The following is a 17,363-nucleotide window of genomic DNA, read 5'->3' on the forward strand; positions in this document are numbered from 1 at the left end:
GTGGATGTCCCTTTAAATGTGGAGGGGGTGGGTGTCCCTTTAAATGTGGAGGGGGTGGGTGTCCCTTTAAATGTGGAGGGGGTGCGTGTCCCTTTAAATGTGGAGGGGGTGGGTGTCCCTTTAAATGTGGAGGGGGTGCGTGTCCCTTTAAATGTGGAGGGGGTGGGTGTCCCTTTAAATGTGGAGGGGGTGGGTGTCCCTTTAAATGTGGAGGGGGTGCGTGTCCCTTTAAATGTGGAGGGGGTGGTGTCCCTTTAAATGTGGAGAGGCGGGGCCGCACATGCTTATTCGGCCCCACCACAAAACTAGGCTGCCAGGGGGCCTGCGCGTGGCTTCTGGGTGAAAGACGGAAGGCCGGGTCCGGGGAAGAGGCGGAATCAGCGGCCGGATAAAGCAAAGTGTTGGAGAATCGATTTAAATCGAGGTGAGGGGGGAGCGGAGAGCGAGATTATTAAGTAAAATACGAGAAAAACCAAACCTGAGAGTCGGGCGGGACCTCCGCGGACACCGGACGGAGCGGACTGAGCCGGAGCAATGTGATTGTGACTGACGGGATCGCTGACCAATAGGAAGAGGCTGAGCTGGGAGGACTCAACTGGGCGGCCTGGTCCTCCAACCAATGGCGGCGCGGCTAGGGGGCGGGACCTTCCCGGCGCTGAGGCTGGGCCCGATTGTGACGTCATCAGAGGAAGAGGCCCATTTAGGTGGATGGAGGCCGGCCCGGCCTGTGACTGACGGAAGCTCTGACCATTAGGACCTGGGCTGAAGTGGGAGGACTGAACTGGGCGGCCTGGTCCTCCAACCAATGGCGGCGCGGCTACGGGGTGGGACCTTCCTTTGCGGCGCTGGTGGGCTGGGGCCCGATTGTGACGTCATCAGAGGAAGAGGCCCATTTCGGTGGATAGAGGCCGGCCCCGCCTGTGACTGACGGGAGCTCTGACCAATAGGAAGAGGGCGGGCCCGGGTCCGCCCACCAATGGTGGCGGGGCAAGGGGGCGGGGCCTCCTCTCCAGCTCAGGTGCGCTGGGGCCGCTTGTGACGCGCTATCCCCAGGTGACACCTCGGGGAAGTGCAGTGTGGAGCGCGCCCACTGCACTGTGGGGCAAGTGACTGCACAGTGGGGCACAGCAAAGTTTAGAAATGTAGTGGTCACAGGGACTTCGATAGTCAGGGGGTGACAGGCATTTCTGCAACCCCGGATGTGAGTCCCACCCGGTGTTTGCCTCCCTGGTGCCAGGGTAATGGACATCAGAGGGTGCAGAACATTTTGAGGAGGAGGGGGGAGTTGAACAGCTCGGAGTCATGGTCCATGTGGGAACCAATGACGCAGGAAAGAAGAGGGTTGCGGTCCTGCAGTCAGTGTTTCAGGAACTCGGGAGGAAATGAAAGAGCAGGACCTCAAAGGTAGCATTCTCTGGCTGACTCCCAGTGCCATGCACTAGTGAGTCTCGGAATAGTAGGATAAAATAGGTTAATGTGTGGCTGGAGAAATGATGCAGGAAGGAGGACTTTAGATTCCTGGGGCATTGGGACCAGTTCTGGGGCAGGAGGGACCTGTCTAAGGTGATTGGGTTGCACCTCAACAGAGCTGGGACCAACATCCTCACAGGAAGGTCAACTGGTGCTGTGGGGGAGGGTTTAAACTAATTTGGCAGGGGGTGGGCTCCAGGATCAAACATTAGAGAGGAGAAACAAGGTGCACAGAGGACATGGAGAGCCAAATAGCACTAGATTAAAGAATAGTTCAGAAATGGGAGGGGGCAAATGCAAAGCAGTGGTTTTGGAGTACATGGGTTTGGAGTACATGTGCGTAAATGCACGGAGCGTGGGAAATAAGGTTGGTGAGCCACAGGCACAAGTCACCACATGGGACGATGATATAGTGGGAACAACAGAGACCTGGCTCAAAGAAGGGGAGGTATGGGAACTTAATATTTCTGGCTACAAGGTATTCAGGAAAGAGAAGGAAGGAAAAATAAATGAGGAGGTGGCAATACTGATCAATGAAATTATTATAGCACTGGACAGGGATGATGTCATTGAGGGGGTGAAAGACAGAATCTATTTGGTTTGAATTAAAGAACAATAGAGGAACTATTGCGCTACAGGGTCTACACTATAGGCCACCAAATAATGGGAAGGAGATAGAGGAGCAAATTTGCAGGCAAATTACAGAAAGATACACAAACTACAGAGTAGTGATAATGGAGGACTTCAATTGTCCTAATATAGTCTGGGATAGCAACAGTCTAAAGGGCAAAGAGGGGGAGGAATTCCTGAAATGCGTACAAGAGAACTTTCTTGAACACTTTCCAGCCCAACGAGGAAGGAAGTAGAGCTGGATCTAGTTCTGGGGAATGAAGTGGGGCAAATGGAGCATGTTTCAGTGAGGGAGCATTTGGGGAAGAGTGATCAGAACATCGTCAGGTTAAAAATAGTTATGGAAAAGGACAAGTGTAAAAATATTTAACTAGAGGAGGGCTACCTTCAGTGAGTTGAAAAGGGATCTGGCCCAGGTGGATTGGAATCTAAAGTTGGTTGGCAAAACAGTAATTGAACAATGGGAGGGCTTCAAAGAGACGATGATTTGAGTACAGAGTAGACACATTGCCATGAGGGGGAATTTAAGGTTAATAAGACAGTAGAAAATCAAGCTGAATATAGAAAGTACAGAGGAGACATAAAAAGGGAATAAGAGGGGCAAAGAGAGAACATGAGAATAGATTAGCGGCTAACATAAAAGGGAGCCCAAAAGATAAACACATAAATAGTAAAAGGGTAGTCAAAGGAAGGCTGGGCTGATTCGGGACCAACAACATCATCTTGTGGAGGCAGAGGGCAATGGCTGAGGGACTAAATGAGTCCTTTACTTCAGTCTTCACTGGAGAAGAGGATGCTGCCAATGTAGCAGTAAAGGAGGAGGCAGGAGCGATATTGCATCGGATTAAAATAGATAAAGAGGATGTACAAGGTTGGCAGGCCTCAAAGTGGAGAAGACACCCGCTCCGGATGGGGGGCATCCTAGGTTACTGGGGGAGGTCAGGGTGGAAATTGAGGAGGCTGTGGCCACAATCTTCCAATCCTCCTTGGATATAGGGGTGGTACCAGAGGACTGGAGGATTGCAAATGTTACCCCCCTGTTTATAACAAGGGGAGAGGGATAAACCCGGCAACTACAGGCCAGTCAGCCGAACGGCAGTGGTGGGGAAACTTTTAGAGACAATAATCCGGGACACAATTAATTGGCCCTTGGAAAAGTCTGGGCTAATAACTGAACATCGGCATGGATTTATTAAAGGCAAATTGTGTTTGATAACTTGATCGAGTTCTTTGAACTAACAGGGTTGACGAGGGTAGTACGGTTGATGTTTATATGAACTTTCAAAAAGAGCTTGACAAAGCACCACATAATAGACTGGTTAGCAAAATTAAAGCCCGTGGGATTAAAGGGACAGTGGCAGCATGGATACAAAAGTGGGTAAGGGACAGAAAGCAGAGAGTGGTGGTGAACGGTTGTTTCTCAGACTGGAGGGAAGTGTGCAGTGGTGTTGCCCAGGGGTCGTTAGGACTGTAAAATCCGCGCCTCAATCATACACGGACTTCGGGAGAACAGTTTATCAGGTACTTTACTGAACAAGAGGCAGCTTGAAACTGAAACAACAGAAGCCTGCTAGGGCCTTTTATACAGGGGTGGTCACTGCCGGTACTGCAGTCAAGACCAGTTATTCCCTTAAAGGTACATATACAACAATTCCTCCCCTTTTAGATAAACAGTACATAACATTCATTTAACAACTAAATAATGACTAATTACAATTTTCTCAGTAATATATGCATCAACTGAAATAGTCATTTATAAGTTCAGTCTTTGAGGAGGCTTCCTGATCCGGACTGGATAGCGCCTTTCTCGAGTATCCTGTTCTGGCGGTGGAGCCAATTCTGGCTCATTGTCATTGGTTGGTTCGTCAGCTTCCAATACCCCTGCTTCTGAGGTAGACGCAATCTGTACTTCGGGCTCATTACCAGGTGCACATGCTTGTGGTGCAGGTTTGGCTTGTTCCTGTGACTCTAGAATCTGGTCAGCATGGCGTCTCACAATGCTCTCTCCAACGTCCACTGTGTACATTAGTGGTCCCTGCTGTGTGCATATCGTGCCTGGCTGCCATTTTTCTGTTCGGTAGTCGCGGGCCAAGACTGGTTGCCCTATCTTGAAGCTCCTGGTTGGCTTCTCATTTATGTGCTGGAACTGCTTATCCTCAACATCTCGTCTTATGTTTGGTTTGAGCAAATCCAAGCGACATCTTAGTCTCCGGTTGAAAAACAGTACGGCTGGAGTTTGGTTGGTTACTGCATGTGTCGCATTCCGGTAAGCAAACAGGAAGTTATCCACCTTGTGTTGCAGTGGTATGTCGTCATTTTACATTGCTTTTTATGGCCTTTTTAAAGGTCTGAACAAACCTCTCAGCCAATCCATTTGTGGCTGGATGATATGGGGCAGATGTGTAATGTTTCACCCCATTATTCTTCAGGAACCTCCGGAAATCCTCAGACACAAACTGTGGGCCATTGTCGGAACAGATCTGTTCTGGCAACCCATTCCTGGCGAAGATGGTCCTTAGGACTGCAATAGTTTTCTCCGTGGTGGTGGACATTTTAATGACCTCTGGCCATTTCGAATGGGCGTCCACAGCGATTAGAAACATTGAGTCCATAAATGGACCAATGAAATCAATGTGTACCTGTTGCCATGGATGTAGCGGGGCCTGTGGTGGAGCGTTTTGGACCTTCTGGCATCCTGTGCATCTCTTGGTCATATCCTCAATTTCTTTATCGATTCCCGGCCACCACACAAACGCCCTGGCTAGGCTCTTCATTTTTACCCCTCCCAGATGACCCTCGTGAAGCTCATTGAGTACTCTATCTCTCAACTTGGGTGGAATTACCACTCGGGATCCACACATCAAGGTTCCCCGGCACACTGACAGCTGTTCCCTCCTTGGCGAGAATGCTGGCAACAGTGAGTCGCCATATGCTGGCCATCCCTTCACCATCAAATCATAGACCCGAGAGAGTGTCGGGTCGTTTCGGGTTTCCTTCTCAATACTTGCATTTGTAACAGGCAAACATTCGACTATGGTCGCATGGAATATCTCCACCGGGTCCACTGCAGGTGCTACTTCTGCTGTAGGCAATGGTAGGCGGGACAGCCCATCAGCGTTTCCATGTTGTTTCGTACCTCTGTACTCTATGTCATACTGATGTGCCCCTAGAAAAAGTGACCATCTTTGCAGCCGTTGTGCCGTCATCACCGGAACGCCCTTCTTTGGGTTAAAAATTGAGACCAGGGGTTGATGACCAGTCAGTAGTGTGACTTTCTGCCCGTGCAGACAGTGATTGAACTTCTTCACCCCCCACACCAGGCTGAGGGCCTCCCTGCCAATCTGGGCGCAGTTACGCTCGGCTGAGGTTAGCGAGCGCGATGCAAAGGCTATTGGCCTCTCTGAACCATCACGGAATTTGTGTGACAGCACCGCTCCAATGCCGTAAGGTGACGCATCACATGGCAACCAAATTGGTAGTGTTGGGTTGTAGTGGGCCAATACTTCTCTTGAAGTGATTTGGCATTTACATTCCTGAAAGGCACGCTTACACTCATCACTCCATTTCCATGTTACACCAGTTTGAAGGAGGGCGTTCAGTGGGTGCAGAATTGTAGATAAATTCGGCAAGAACTTATGGTAGTAGTTCACCAGCCCAAGGAACGACCTCAGTTGCGACACATTTTCTGGTGCTGGAGCCTTGACTACAGCCTCAATCTTGTCCGGCGACTTATGTAACCCTTCCTCATCAATCATGTGGCCACAGTACGAGATTTGTCTCCTGAAGAACTCGCATTTGGGACGGTTGGCTCGTAGCCCATATTCCTGCAATCTCGTGAGCACCTGTTCCAGGTTGGCAAGGTGTTCATTGTCATTTTCGCCTGTAACCAGGATGTCGTCCAAATAACACTGGGTCCCCGGGATCCCTTGCAGGACTTGTTCCATTGCCCTCTGCCACATAGCCGGGGCCGATGCTACCCCAAATACCAGTCGATTGTACTGGTAAAGGCCTTTGTGAGTGTTTATCATGAGGTATTTCCTAAATGCTTCTTCCACCTCCATTTGTAGATACGCTTGAGCCAGGTCAATCTTTGTAAAACATTTCCCTCCAGATAGTGAGGTGAAAATATCTTCTATCCGCGGAAGCGGATACTGTACTGTGTGCAGGACTGGGTTCACAGTCACCTTGAAGTCCCCACAGATGCGAACCTTCCTTGGCTCCCCAGGCGTGCTGCTCAATGCTTTCTTCATTACAGGGACGATGGGTGTGGCCCACTCGCTCCAGTCCACCTTAGACAGCACCCCCGAACGCTCCAGACTCTCCAGTTCAGCTTCCACAGCTGGGTGTATCGTGTATGGCACCGGTCTGGCCTTGAAAAATTTTGGGGTTACGTTATCCTCTATCTTTATGGTTGCCTTTACTCCTTTTAGAGTCCCAAGTCCTTGTTGGAACACCTCTTCCACGTCAGATAGAATTTGTGACAGACATCCAGGTGCGACGTCATCATCTTTTTTGTCAGTCACAGTTAGTGCCAGAATGGAATGCCAATCCAATTGTAGTCTTCGGATCCATTCATGTCCCAATAATGGTGGTCCTCCATCTCGTAGTATATACATGTATAGTTTCTGTGTTTCCTTTCTGTTATATTCAACTGGCACCCTTATTTTTCTTCTGGGGTAGACCTTTTGCCCCGTGTATGTCTTCAATACAATGGACGTGTCCTTTAAGGGTATGTGTGAGAATAGCCGCTCATAGTCTCATCGATTCATGACAGTTAGGGCTGATCCTGTGTCCAATTCCATCTTCACTGGGGACCCTGCTATCATGAGGGTGACCCAAATGCTTCAGTGATCTTCTTTTGCGATCACGTGTAACTTTAAACAACTTAGTCGCCTGCTCCCGGAGTCCTTATCACTCTCCTGATCTTCTGAACTACTATCTGTCAGTTTCTTTACTTTCCTGTACTGTTCCTTAATAGTTCTTGTCATGTTGGTCTTCTTTCCCGACCTGCAAACTCTTGCTATATGTCCCATTATCCCGCATTGCCTGCATATTTTGTCTTTAAACCAGCAGTCATTCTGCTCATGGGTTGTTCTGCCGCAGCGATAGCACTTTTCGGCTCCATACGCCATTTCGTTAGCGCTGTATTCTTGTGGTTTCTGTTGTATTTCCACAGCTCCCCGTGCTGCTGCTTCGTAGGATACTGCCACGCTGAAAGCCTGTTCTAGCATCAGGTCTTTTTTTGAAAGCAGTCGTTTCTGGGTTCCTTCACTCTGGAGCCCGCAGACAAACTTATCCCGTAAGGTGTCTGCCAGTCCTGCTCCGAACTGGCAGTGCTTCGATAACTTGCGTAGTTCCGTAAGATAGTCAGCATTGCTCTCATCTTTGTGCTGGTTTCTTTTATGGAACTTGAATCTTTCTGCTATCAGCAGTGGTGTAGGGCTTAGATGTTCCTGTAAGATATGAACAATCTCCACAAATCTTTTCTCCATTGGTTTAGCTGGGGTAATTAAATTCCACAATAGGCCGTACGTACTCGCACCCATCAGATTTAATAATACCGACGCCCTCTTTCCATCAGCCACCTCATTTGCCTTGCAGTACACTTCAATTCTTTCCACATACATGGTCCAGTCTTCTACCTCGTTGTCGAAAGCAGTGATACTGCCACTTTTCGGCATCTTGGGCGATTTAAAATGGCGCCTTCCGCGCTTTTGCTTCTTCCCCCAATGGAATAAAATGGCGCCTCCTGCGCTTTTGCTTCTTCCCCAATGGGATAAAATGGCGCCTCCCGCGCTTTTGCTTCTTCCCCTTACTGCCACGCTGCTCCTAGCATTCTACGGGGTAATGGCGGCGACCCGCAGATTCGGCGCGTCTCGCTTTCCTTCCCCCCCGTTTAGTTTCTCTCTGCTGTCCTGTTCTCGAGCACCGACCGCGCCCTGTGCGCTCCACCCTCTCCCTCTTGTTTTCTTTTCCCGGCGATGCTGCGCGGCCCGATTTGTACAGCTGCTTGATCAAGCTTGAGGCCGCCACAGTCCGGAAGGGTCAGCGCGCTACCTGCTACCAGCATGATTCGCTGGAACCACAGTCTCTCCCGCAATTCTCCAAACACCGATGGATTCTTTGGGTGGTTGCCCTCGGTCGACGCCCATTGCTCAGACTACGACCTTCCAGGACCTTCCTTTCAGGCGAGATCCCCGTGAGATGATGCCACACTGCAGGTGAGTTCGAACTTAGTCGTCGCCACTGTGAAGTCCGCGCCTCAATCATACACTGACTTCGGGAGAACAGTTTAACAGGTACTTTACTGAACAAGAGGCAGCTTGAAACTGAAACTACAGAAGCCTGCTAGGGCCTTTTATACAGGGGTGGTCACTGCTGGGACTGCAGTCTAAGACCAGTTATTCCCTTAAAGGTACATACACAACAAGGACCACTGCTCTTTTTGATATATATTAATGGGCTGGACCAGGGCATAATTTGATCGTTTGCAGATGACACGAAACTTGGAAATGTAGTAAACAATGAGGAGGGTAGTAACAGGCTTCAGGTGGAAATAGACAGACTGGTGAAATGGGCAGATGGAATTTAGTGCAGAGAAGTGTGAAGTGATATATTGTGGTAGGAAGAATGAGGAGAGGCAATATAAATGGAACAGCACCATGTTAAAGGGGATACAGGAACAGAGAGACCCGGGGTGTTTGGACACCAATCCTTGAAGATGGTAGGAGAGCATTGGAACACTGAAGTCCCGAGCTCACAAAGACATGGTGATGGATTTCAGCAGCAGATCAGCTGAGACCTCCTCCTTCCACCTCTGTAATATCGCCCGTCTCTGCCCCTGCCTCAGCTCATCTGCTGCTCAAACCCTCTTCTGTGCATTTATTACTTCGAGAATCGACTATTCCTGCGTTCTCCTGGCCGGCCTCGCAACTACCACCCTCCATAAACTTCAACTCATCCAAAAGGCTTCAGTCTGTGTCTTAACTCCTGTTCACCCTCACACCCTGCGCTTCAGTCTGTGTCTTAACTCCTGTTCACCCTCACACCCTGCGCTTCAGTCTGTGTCTTAACTCCTGTTCACCCTCACACCCTGCGCTTCAGTCTGTGTCTTAACTCCTGTTCACCCTCACACCCTGCGCTTCAGTCGGTGTCTTAACACCTGTTCACCCACACACCCTGCGCTTCAGTCTGTGTCTTAGCTCCTGTTCTCTCTCACACCCTGCGCTTCAGTCTGTGTCTTTACTCCTGTTCACGCTCACACCCTGCGCTTCTCCCTGTGTCTTAACTCCTGTTCACCCTCACACCCTGCGCTTCAGTCTGTGTCTTAACTCCTGTTCACACTCGCACCCTGCGCTTCTCCCTGTGTCTTAACTCCTGTTCACCCTCACACCCTGCACTTCAGTCTGTAGCTTAACTCCTGTTCACCCTCACACCCTGCGCTTCTGTCTGATTGATTGGAGAATATCACTCAAAGGGTTGACGGTGGATAGGCAATGGCAAACATTCAAAGACCGAATGGATGAACTACAGAATTTGTTCATCCCTGTTTGGCATAAAAATTAAACAAAAAAGTTGACTCAACCGTGGTTAACAAGGGAAATTGGCGATAGCATAAGATCCAAGGAGAGGTCATATAAATTGGCCAGAAAAAGCAATAATCCTGAGGATTGGGAGCAGTTTAGGATTCAACAAAGGAGGACAAAGGGAATAATTAAGAAGGGGAAAATAGAATGAGAGTAAGCTTTCAGGGAACATAAAAACTGACTGTAAAAGCTTTTATAGATATGTGAAGAGAAAAAGATTGGTGAAGTCAAGCGTAGGTCCCTTGCAGTCAGAATCAGGGGAATTTATAATGGGGAACAAAGAAATGGCTGACCAACTAAATACATATTTTGGTTCTGTCTTCACAAAGGAGGACACAAATAACCTCCCAGAGATGCTGGGGAACATAGGGTCTGATGAAAGGGTGGAACTGAAAGAAATCAGTATTTGTAGGGAAATGGTGTTCGGAAAATTGATGGGACTGAAGGCCGATAAATCACCAGGGCTTGATAATCTACATCCTATGGTACTTAAAGAAGTGGCCTGAGAAATAGTAGATGCATTGCTGGTCATCTTCCAGAACTCGAGAGACTCTGGAACGGTACCCATGGATTGGAGGGCAGCTAATGTTACCCCACTATTCAAAAAAGGTGGTCGAGAAAAAGCAGGGAATTATAGACCAGTAAGCCTGACATCAGTAGTGGGGAAAATGCTAGAGTCCATTATAAAAGATGTAATAGCAGAGCACTTGGAAAGCAGCGACAGGATCGGACAAAGTTAACATGAATTTACAAAAGGTAAATCGTGCTTGACTAATCTACTGGAATTTTTTGAGGATGTAACTGGTAAAATAGATAAGGGAGAACCAGTGGATGTGGTGTATTTGGACTTTCAGAAGGCTTTCGATAAGGTCCCGCATAAGAGATTAGCGTGTAAAGTTAAGGCACATGGGATTGGGGGCAAGGTATTGACTTGGATAGAGAACTGGTTGGCGGATAGAAAGCAGAGAGTTACATAGATACATAGATACATAGAAGATAGGAGCAGGAGTAGGCCATTCGGCCCTTCGTGCCTGCTCCGCCATTCGATGAGATCATGGCTGATCCTTTAATTCAGTATCCCGTCCCCGCCTTCTCTCCGTAACCCTTAACCCCTTTTGCCCGTAGAAATATATCTAATTCCCTCTTAAATATATTTAATGAGCTGGCGTACACTGCCCTCTGTGGCAATGAGTTCCACAGGTTCACCACTCTCTGAGTGAAGAAATTCCCCCTCATCTCTGTCCTAAATGGTTTAGCCCTTATCCTTAAATTATGTCCTCTAGTTCTGTTTTCACCCGCCAAGGGAAACATTCCTTCTGCATCCAGTCTGTCTAGACCTGTCAGAATTTTATACACTTCTATGAGGTCCCCTCTCAATCTTCTAAACTCCAGTGTGTACATCCCTAAACTACATAGTCTCTCCTCATAGGTCATTCCCGCCATTCCTGGTATCAGCCTGGTGAATCGCCGCTGCACCCCCTCCATGGCAAGAACATCCTTCCTCAGATGAGGCGACCAAAACTGTACACAGTACTCGAGGTGTGGTCTCACCAGTGCCCTGTACAGCTGCAGCAAGGTATCCCTGTTCCTGTATTCTAACCCTTTTGCTATGAAGGCCAGCATACCGTTTGCCTTCTTGACCGCCTGTTGCACCTGCATGCTCGCCTTCAGTGACTGGTGTACAAGAACACCCAGGTCTCTCTGTACTTCCCCCTCTCCCAATCTATTGCCATTTAAATAATAATTTGCCCTCCCGTTCCTGCACCCAAGGTGGATAACTTCGCACTTGTCCACATTATAGTGCATCTGCCATTTATCCGCCCAATCGCCCAGTCTGTCCAAATCGCTCTGGAGCTTCCTGGTCTCTTCCTCTGAGCCCACCCCCCCTCCTAGTTTAGTGTCGTCTGCAAATTTGGAAATGCTGCATCCGACTCCCTGATCCAGGTCATTAATGTAAATTGTGAACAGCTGGGGGCCCAGGACAGATCCCTGTGGTACCCCACTTGTTACTGCCTGCCATTCAGAAAATGAGCCGTTTATTCCAACTCTCTGTTTTCTATCTGACAGCCAGTTCCCTATCCACGCCAAAACTTTCCCCTTTATCCCATGAGCCTCAATTTTCCATGCTAATCTTTTATGTGGGACCTTATCGAAGGCCTTTTGGAAGTCCAGGTACACCACATCTACTGGCTCTCCCCCATCTATTCTACCAGTTACTCCCTCAAAAAATTCCAATAGATTAGTCAAGCACGATTTACCCTTTGTAAATCCATGTTGACTCTGTCCTATCCTGTCCCCATTTGCTAAGTGCTCCGCTATTTCATCCTTAATGATGGACTCCAGCATTTTGCCCACAACTGATGTAAGGCTTACAGGTCTGTAATTACCTGCTTTTTCCCTACCCCCCTTTTTGAATAGTGGGGTAACGTTAGCTACCCTCCAATCCATCGGCACTGTTCCCGAGTCTAATGAATTCTGAAAAATCATCCTTCGTGCATCCGCTATCTCTAGGGCCACCTCCTTCAGTACCCTAGGATGCATGTTATCGGGCCCTGGGGATTTGTCCACCTTCAATCCCTTTAGCTTCCTTAACACCATATCCTTAGAGATATTGATTTGCGTCAGTTCCTCCTTTGCCAATGTCCCTATTTTTCCCGATATCCCAGGGAGGTTTTTTGTGTCTTCCTTCGTAAAGACTGACCCAAAGTATGCATTTAGTTGATCTGCCATTTCCTTATTTCCCATTATATATTCCCCCGTATCTGACTGCAATGGACCAACTTTGGTTTTCACCAGTCTTTTCCTTTTGATATATTTATAAAAGCTTTTGGAGTTAGTTTTTATATTTTCCGCCAGCTTGTTTTCGTAAGCTATTTTGCCCCTCTTGATCATGAGTTGGAATGAATGGGTCGTTTTCTGAGTGGCAGGCAGTGACTAGTGGGGTATCGCAAGGATCACTCCTAGGATCCCAGCTGTTCACAATATACATTAATGATCTGGACAAGGGAATTGGATATAATATCTCCAAATTTGCAGACGAGACAAAGCTGGGAGGGAGGGTATGCTGTGAGGAGGATGTGAAACTCCAGTACGATTCGGACAGGTTGGGTGATTGGACAGAAACATGGCAAATGCACTATAATGTGGATAAATGCGAGGTTATCCACTTTGGTGGCAAAAACAGGAAGGCAGATTATTATTTGAATGGCAATAGATTGGGAGAAGGGGAAGTGCAAAGATACCTGGGTGTTCTTGTGCACCAGTCGCTGAAGGTAAGCATGCAGGTGCAGCAGGTGGTTAAGAAGGCAAATGGTATGTTGGCCTTCGTAGCGAGAGGGTTCGAGTACAGGAACAGGGATGTCTTGCTGCAGTTGTACAGGGCCTTGGTGAGACCACACCTTGAGTATTGTGCAGTTTTGGTCACCTTATCTGAGGAAGGATGTTCTTGCCATGGAAGGAGTGCAGCGAAGATTCACCAGGCTGATACCTGGGATGGCAGGAATGACGTATGAGGAGAGATTGGGTCGATTGGGCTCATACTCACTGGAGTTTAAAAGATTGAGAGGGGATCTCATCGAACCCTATAAAATTCTGTCAGGCCTGGACAGACTGGATGCAGGAAGAATGTTTCCAATGGCCGGGAGTCCAGAACCAGGGGTCACAGTCTAAGGATAAGGGGTGGCCATTTAGGACAGAAATGAGGAGGAATTTCTTCACCCAGAGACTGGGGAACCTGTGGAATTCTCTGCCACAGAGGGTGGTGGAGGCCAGTTCATTAAATATATTCAAGAAAGAGTTGGATAGATTTCTTAAGGCTAAGGGGATTCAGGGATATGGGGAGAAGGCAGGGACAGGGTACTGAATTTGGATGATCAGCCATGATCTCATTGAATGGCGGCGCAGGCTCGAAGGGCCTACTCCTATCTTCTATGTTTCTATCTACTCTGTCCAGAACCCTCATGATTTTGAACACCTCTATCAAATCTCCCCTCAACCTTCTCTGCTCTAAGGAGAACCACCCCAGTTTCTCCAGTCTATCCACGTAACTGAAATCCCTTATCCCTGGAACCATTCTTGTAAATCTTTTCTGCACCCTCTCTGAGGCCTTCACATCGTTCAGAAAGTGCGCTGCCCAGAATTGGACACAATACTCCAGTTGAGGCCGAACCAGTGTTTTATAAAGGTTCATCATAACCTCCTTGCTTTTGGACTCTATGCCTCTATTTATTAAGCGCAGGATCCCGCACGCATTTTTAACTGCTTTCTCAACCTGCCACCTTCAATGATTTGTGCACGCATGCCCCCAGGTCCCTCTGTTCATGCACACATTTTACACTTATACCCTTTAGTTTATATTGCCTCTCCTCATTCTTCCTACCAAAATATATTAGTTCGCACTTTTCTGCGTTAAATTTCATCTCCCATGTGTCCGCCCATTCCACCAGCCTGTCTATGTCCTCTTGAAGTCTATCACTATCCTCCTCACTGTTCACTATACTTCCAAGTTTTGTGTCATCTGCATATTTTGAAATTGTGCCCTGTACACCCATGTCTAAGTCATTAATATATATCAAGTAAAGCAGTGATCCTAGTACCGACCCCTGGGGAACACCACTGTACCTTCCTCCAGTCCGAAAAACAACCGTTCACCACTACTCTCTGTTTTCTGTCACTTTGACAATTTCATATCCATGCTGCCACTGTCCCTATTATTCCATGGGCATCAACTTTGCTGGCAAGCCTATTATGTGGCTCTTTGTCGATCGCCTTTTGGAAATCCATGTACACCACGTTAGCCGCATTGCCCTCATCAACACTCTCTGTTACCTCATCAAAAAACTCAATCAGAATCAGAGCGGCCGGGCCCAGCGGATGTGCGGCCAGGGCCCTGGCACCAGGAAACCCAGGGTGCAGTGCCTCCCCCATCCGAACCGCCGCTTCCTGGTTTCTTCAGCCAGTTCCACCAACTCTGACTCGGGACAAAGGACAGGAGCCAGGCTCCCAGAATGGTCCGTGGCCCCGGGGAGCATGCGCACGCTCAGCGGGGAAATCAGCGCGTTGGATAGAGCGGTTTCTGGGGCGCGGTGAATTGTGGGTGCTGCGGCCACCATTTGTCAGCGGCTGTGGGGAAGAGTTTTATTGCAGACTGACGGAAGGTAGGTCCCTGGCCACCTGTGTAGGTCTTTTTGTTGCTTCAGTTTGAGCTGGAGTGGAGATGGAAGAGAAGCTGCTGGGTTTAATCCCCAGTACTTCTGAGCCCAGGAGGACCCAACAATTTCCAATGTGAGACTGTCAATGGAGGTGGATTCTGGGGGAGATTAGGTTGTTACACAGACACTGTCCCTACAATGTAAAAGAGTATTGTTTTAGGAACAAGTATTTCTGTAGAGGCTTTTAATCCAGTTTACATTCAGATTTGTTTTAATTCATTCTTGGGATGTGGGTGTCGCTCGCAAGACCAGAATATGTTGCCAATCCCCATCTTCCCATTGAGAAGGTGATGGTGGGCCGCCTTCTTGAACCGCTGTAGTCCGTGTGGTGAAGGTACTCCCACAATGCTGTTGTGTAAGGAGTTCCAGGATTTTCACCCAGTGATGATGTAGCAACGGCGATATATGTCCAAGTCAGGATGGTGTGTGACTGGGAGAACTTGGAGGTGATGGTGCTCCCATGCACCTTCTGCCTTTGTCTTTCTAGAAGCTGGAGGTTGCGGGTTTTGGAGGTTCTGTCAAAGATCTGGTCGAGTTGCAGATGTATAAAGTCCATCACCTTCTCCCACTCCCACCTCCCACCTCCCTCTCTCTCTCTCCTCCCATAGAGGCCAGAGGCCCAGACCAGGTGGCAGATTCCCTTCACCGAGGGACATTAGTGAACCAGTGGGATTTCATGACAATCCGACAGCTTTCATGGTCACTTTTTTCTAGTGCCGGCCCCACAAATGACCAGATTCATTGAGCTCAATTTCACAACCTGCCTCTTTAGTGGGTTCTCTCTCACGCTCCCTGTTTTAAATTCATTTTACAAGGTATTAGAAGGGGAGGATTTTCAGACGGGAAACTCAAACCACACATCACGTCAAGATCTGACAGTCACTCGATTCATAAGGAACTGAATATCATCGGCCTTTGAATATGGAACCAAAAAGCACTGTTCACAGCGGGGAGAAACTGTACACGTGTTGTGTGTGTGGACGAGGCTTCAGCCAATCCTCTGGCCTATCGAGACACAAGCACAGTCACACTGGGGAGAGGCCGTTCACCTGCTCTGAGTGCGGGAAGGGATTCACTCAGTCATCCAACCTGCTGACACATCAGCGAGTTCACACTGGGGAGAGGCCGTTCATCTGCCCTGAGTGTGGGAAGGGATTCGCTCGTTCATCCCACCTGCTGAGTCACCAGCGAGTTCACACTGATGAGAGACCTTTTACCTGCTCGGACTGTGGGAAGTGCTTTAAAAGTTCTGGGGACCTGATGAGCCATCAACGTCTTCACACTGACGAGAGACCGTTCAGGTGCTCTCTCTGCGGGACTGGGTTCAGGCGATCATTTGAGCTCACTATACACCAGCGCACTCACACTGGGGAGAGGCTGTTCAACTGCTCCGTGTGTGGGAAAGAATTCACTCGTTCATCCAACCTGTTGACACACCAGCAAGTTCACACTGGGGAGAGGCCGTTCACCTGCTCCATGTGTGGGAAGGGATTCACTCGTTCATCCAACCTGTTGACACATCAGCGAGTTCACACTGGGGAGAGGCGGTTCACTTGCTCCGTGTGTGGGAAGAGATTCACTCAGTCATCCCACCTGCTGACACACCAGCAAGTTCACAAGTGACTGCAGGGGTTGGATTCTGTTGTTGCTGCTGTTAATCACATCCAGGACTGAACCATGTTCATTCTGACAGTTGGGGTTTGTTTCTGCTGATATTAAACTCCAGCACAGTTCCTGGAGTTATTAATATTCTGGATATGTCAAATAAATCAACTTTGCTTTAAACACATTGTTGTAGATTTTTGTCTTTCCCACCTGAGTGTTCAGCATCACCTGGCTGGAGCTCAGAAAGGACAATCTGGGGGTGGATCGTACGGTCGGAACAGAACTCCAGCCTGGACACAATCCTTCAGGGCCACACTGAGAGGGGCAAACAGCACTTTGGTCTTTCTTGTCTCTCTTCACTGACAGCAAAGTTGCCGTGCGGGTTAATCTCGAGGCGTGTGAGAAACGTGTCCCAGCTGCTCTCTGCCATGGTTCAGAGCTCCTAGGCACGGAACAGAAGGCTCCTTTAGGAATGTACCCCAGTGCTTTTTTTTAAAATGGCCTTATTAACCTGTGTTGCTACTTTTAGTGATTTGTGTATCTGTATCCCTGGATCTCTTTGCTCCTCCAGCCCATTTAGACTCTTAGGGGGAAATTCGGTGGCGCCCCCTTTGGGTCGCTAACGTCACCGGGGCTGAAGTTAGCGCCCCTGCGCATTAAATTCAGCAGTAGCGCCCCAAGCAGGAGGCGGGGTGCTACTGGAAGCGCTCCCCTCCCTCTTGAGGTGCTACCAGTGAATTTCACAGTGCTTCGTGTAACAGCGCCATGCCCGTCAGCACATAGCACTGTGTCATAGCAGACCTCCCTCCCTGATTAAAGGGGCGGGGCCTAGCACTGCGCACACCGGGGCCCTGCTGGACCA

General features: G+C 48.7%; 1 protein-coding gene across 1 annotated transcript; it reads left to right on the forward strand.

Moving 5' to 3' along the window:
- The first annotated feature begins 304 nt into the window (after nucleotides 1–304).
- Nucleotides 305–16,675, forward strand: LOC147091951 (uncharacterized). The gene is made up of 2 exons (XM_085976950.1): nucleotides 305–424; nucleotides 15,712–16,675. Exon 2 carries the CDS (start codon nucleotides 15,818–15,820, stop codon nucleotides 16,517–16,519), a length of 702 nt encoding a protein of 233 aa, XP_085833076.1. The 5' UTR covers nucleotides 305–424; nucleotides 15,712–15,817; the 3' UTR covers nucleotides 16,520–16,675.
- The last annotated feature ends 688 nt before the right edge of the window (nucleotides 16,676–17,363 follow it).

Source organism: Somniosus microcephalus, unplaced genomic scaffold (assembly GCF_052327205.1).
Source record: "Somniosus microcephalus isolate GS21.2 unplaced genomic scaffold, FLI_Smic_1.0 unresolved_chr3, whole genome shotgun sequence".
Classification (NCBI taxonomy): Eukaryota; Metazoa; Chordata; class Chondrichthyes; order Squaliformes; family Somniosidae; genus Somniosus; species Somniosus microcephalus.

Coding starts and splice junctions, on each gene's coding strand:
- LOC147091951 (XM_085976950.1), top strand. CDS start 15,818: ATGGAACCAAAAAGCACTGTTCACAGCGGGGAGAAACTGTACACGTGT.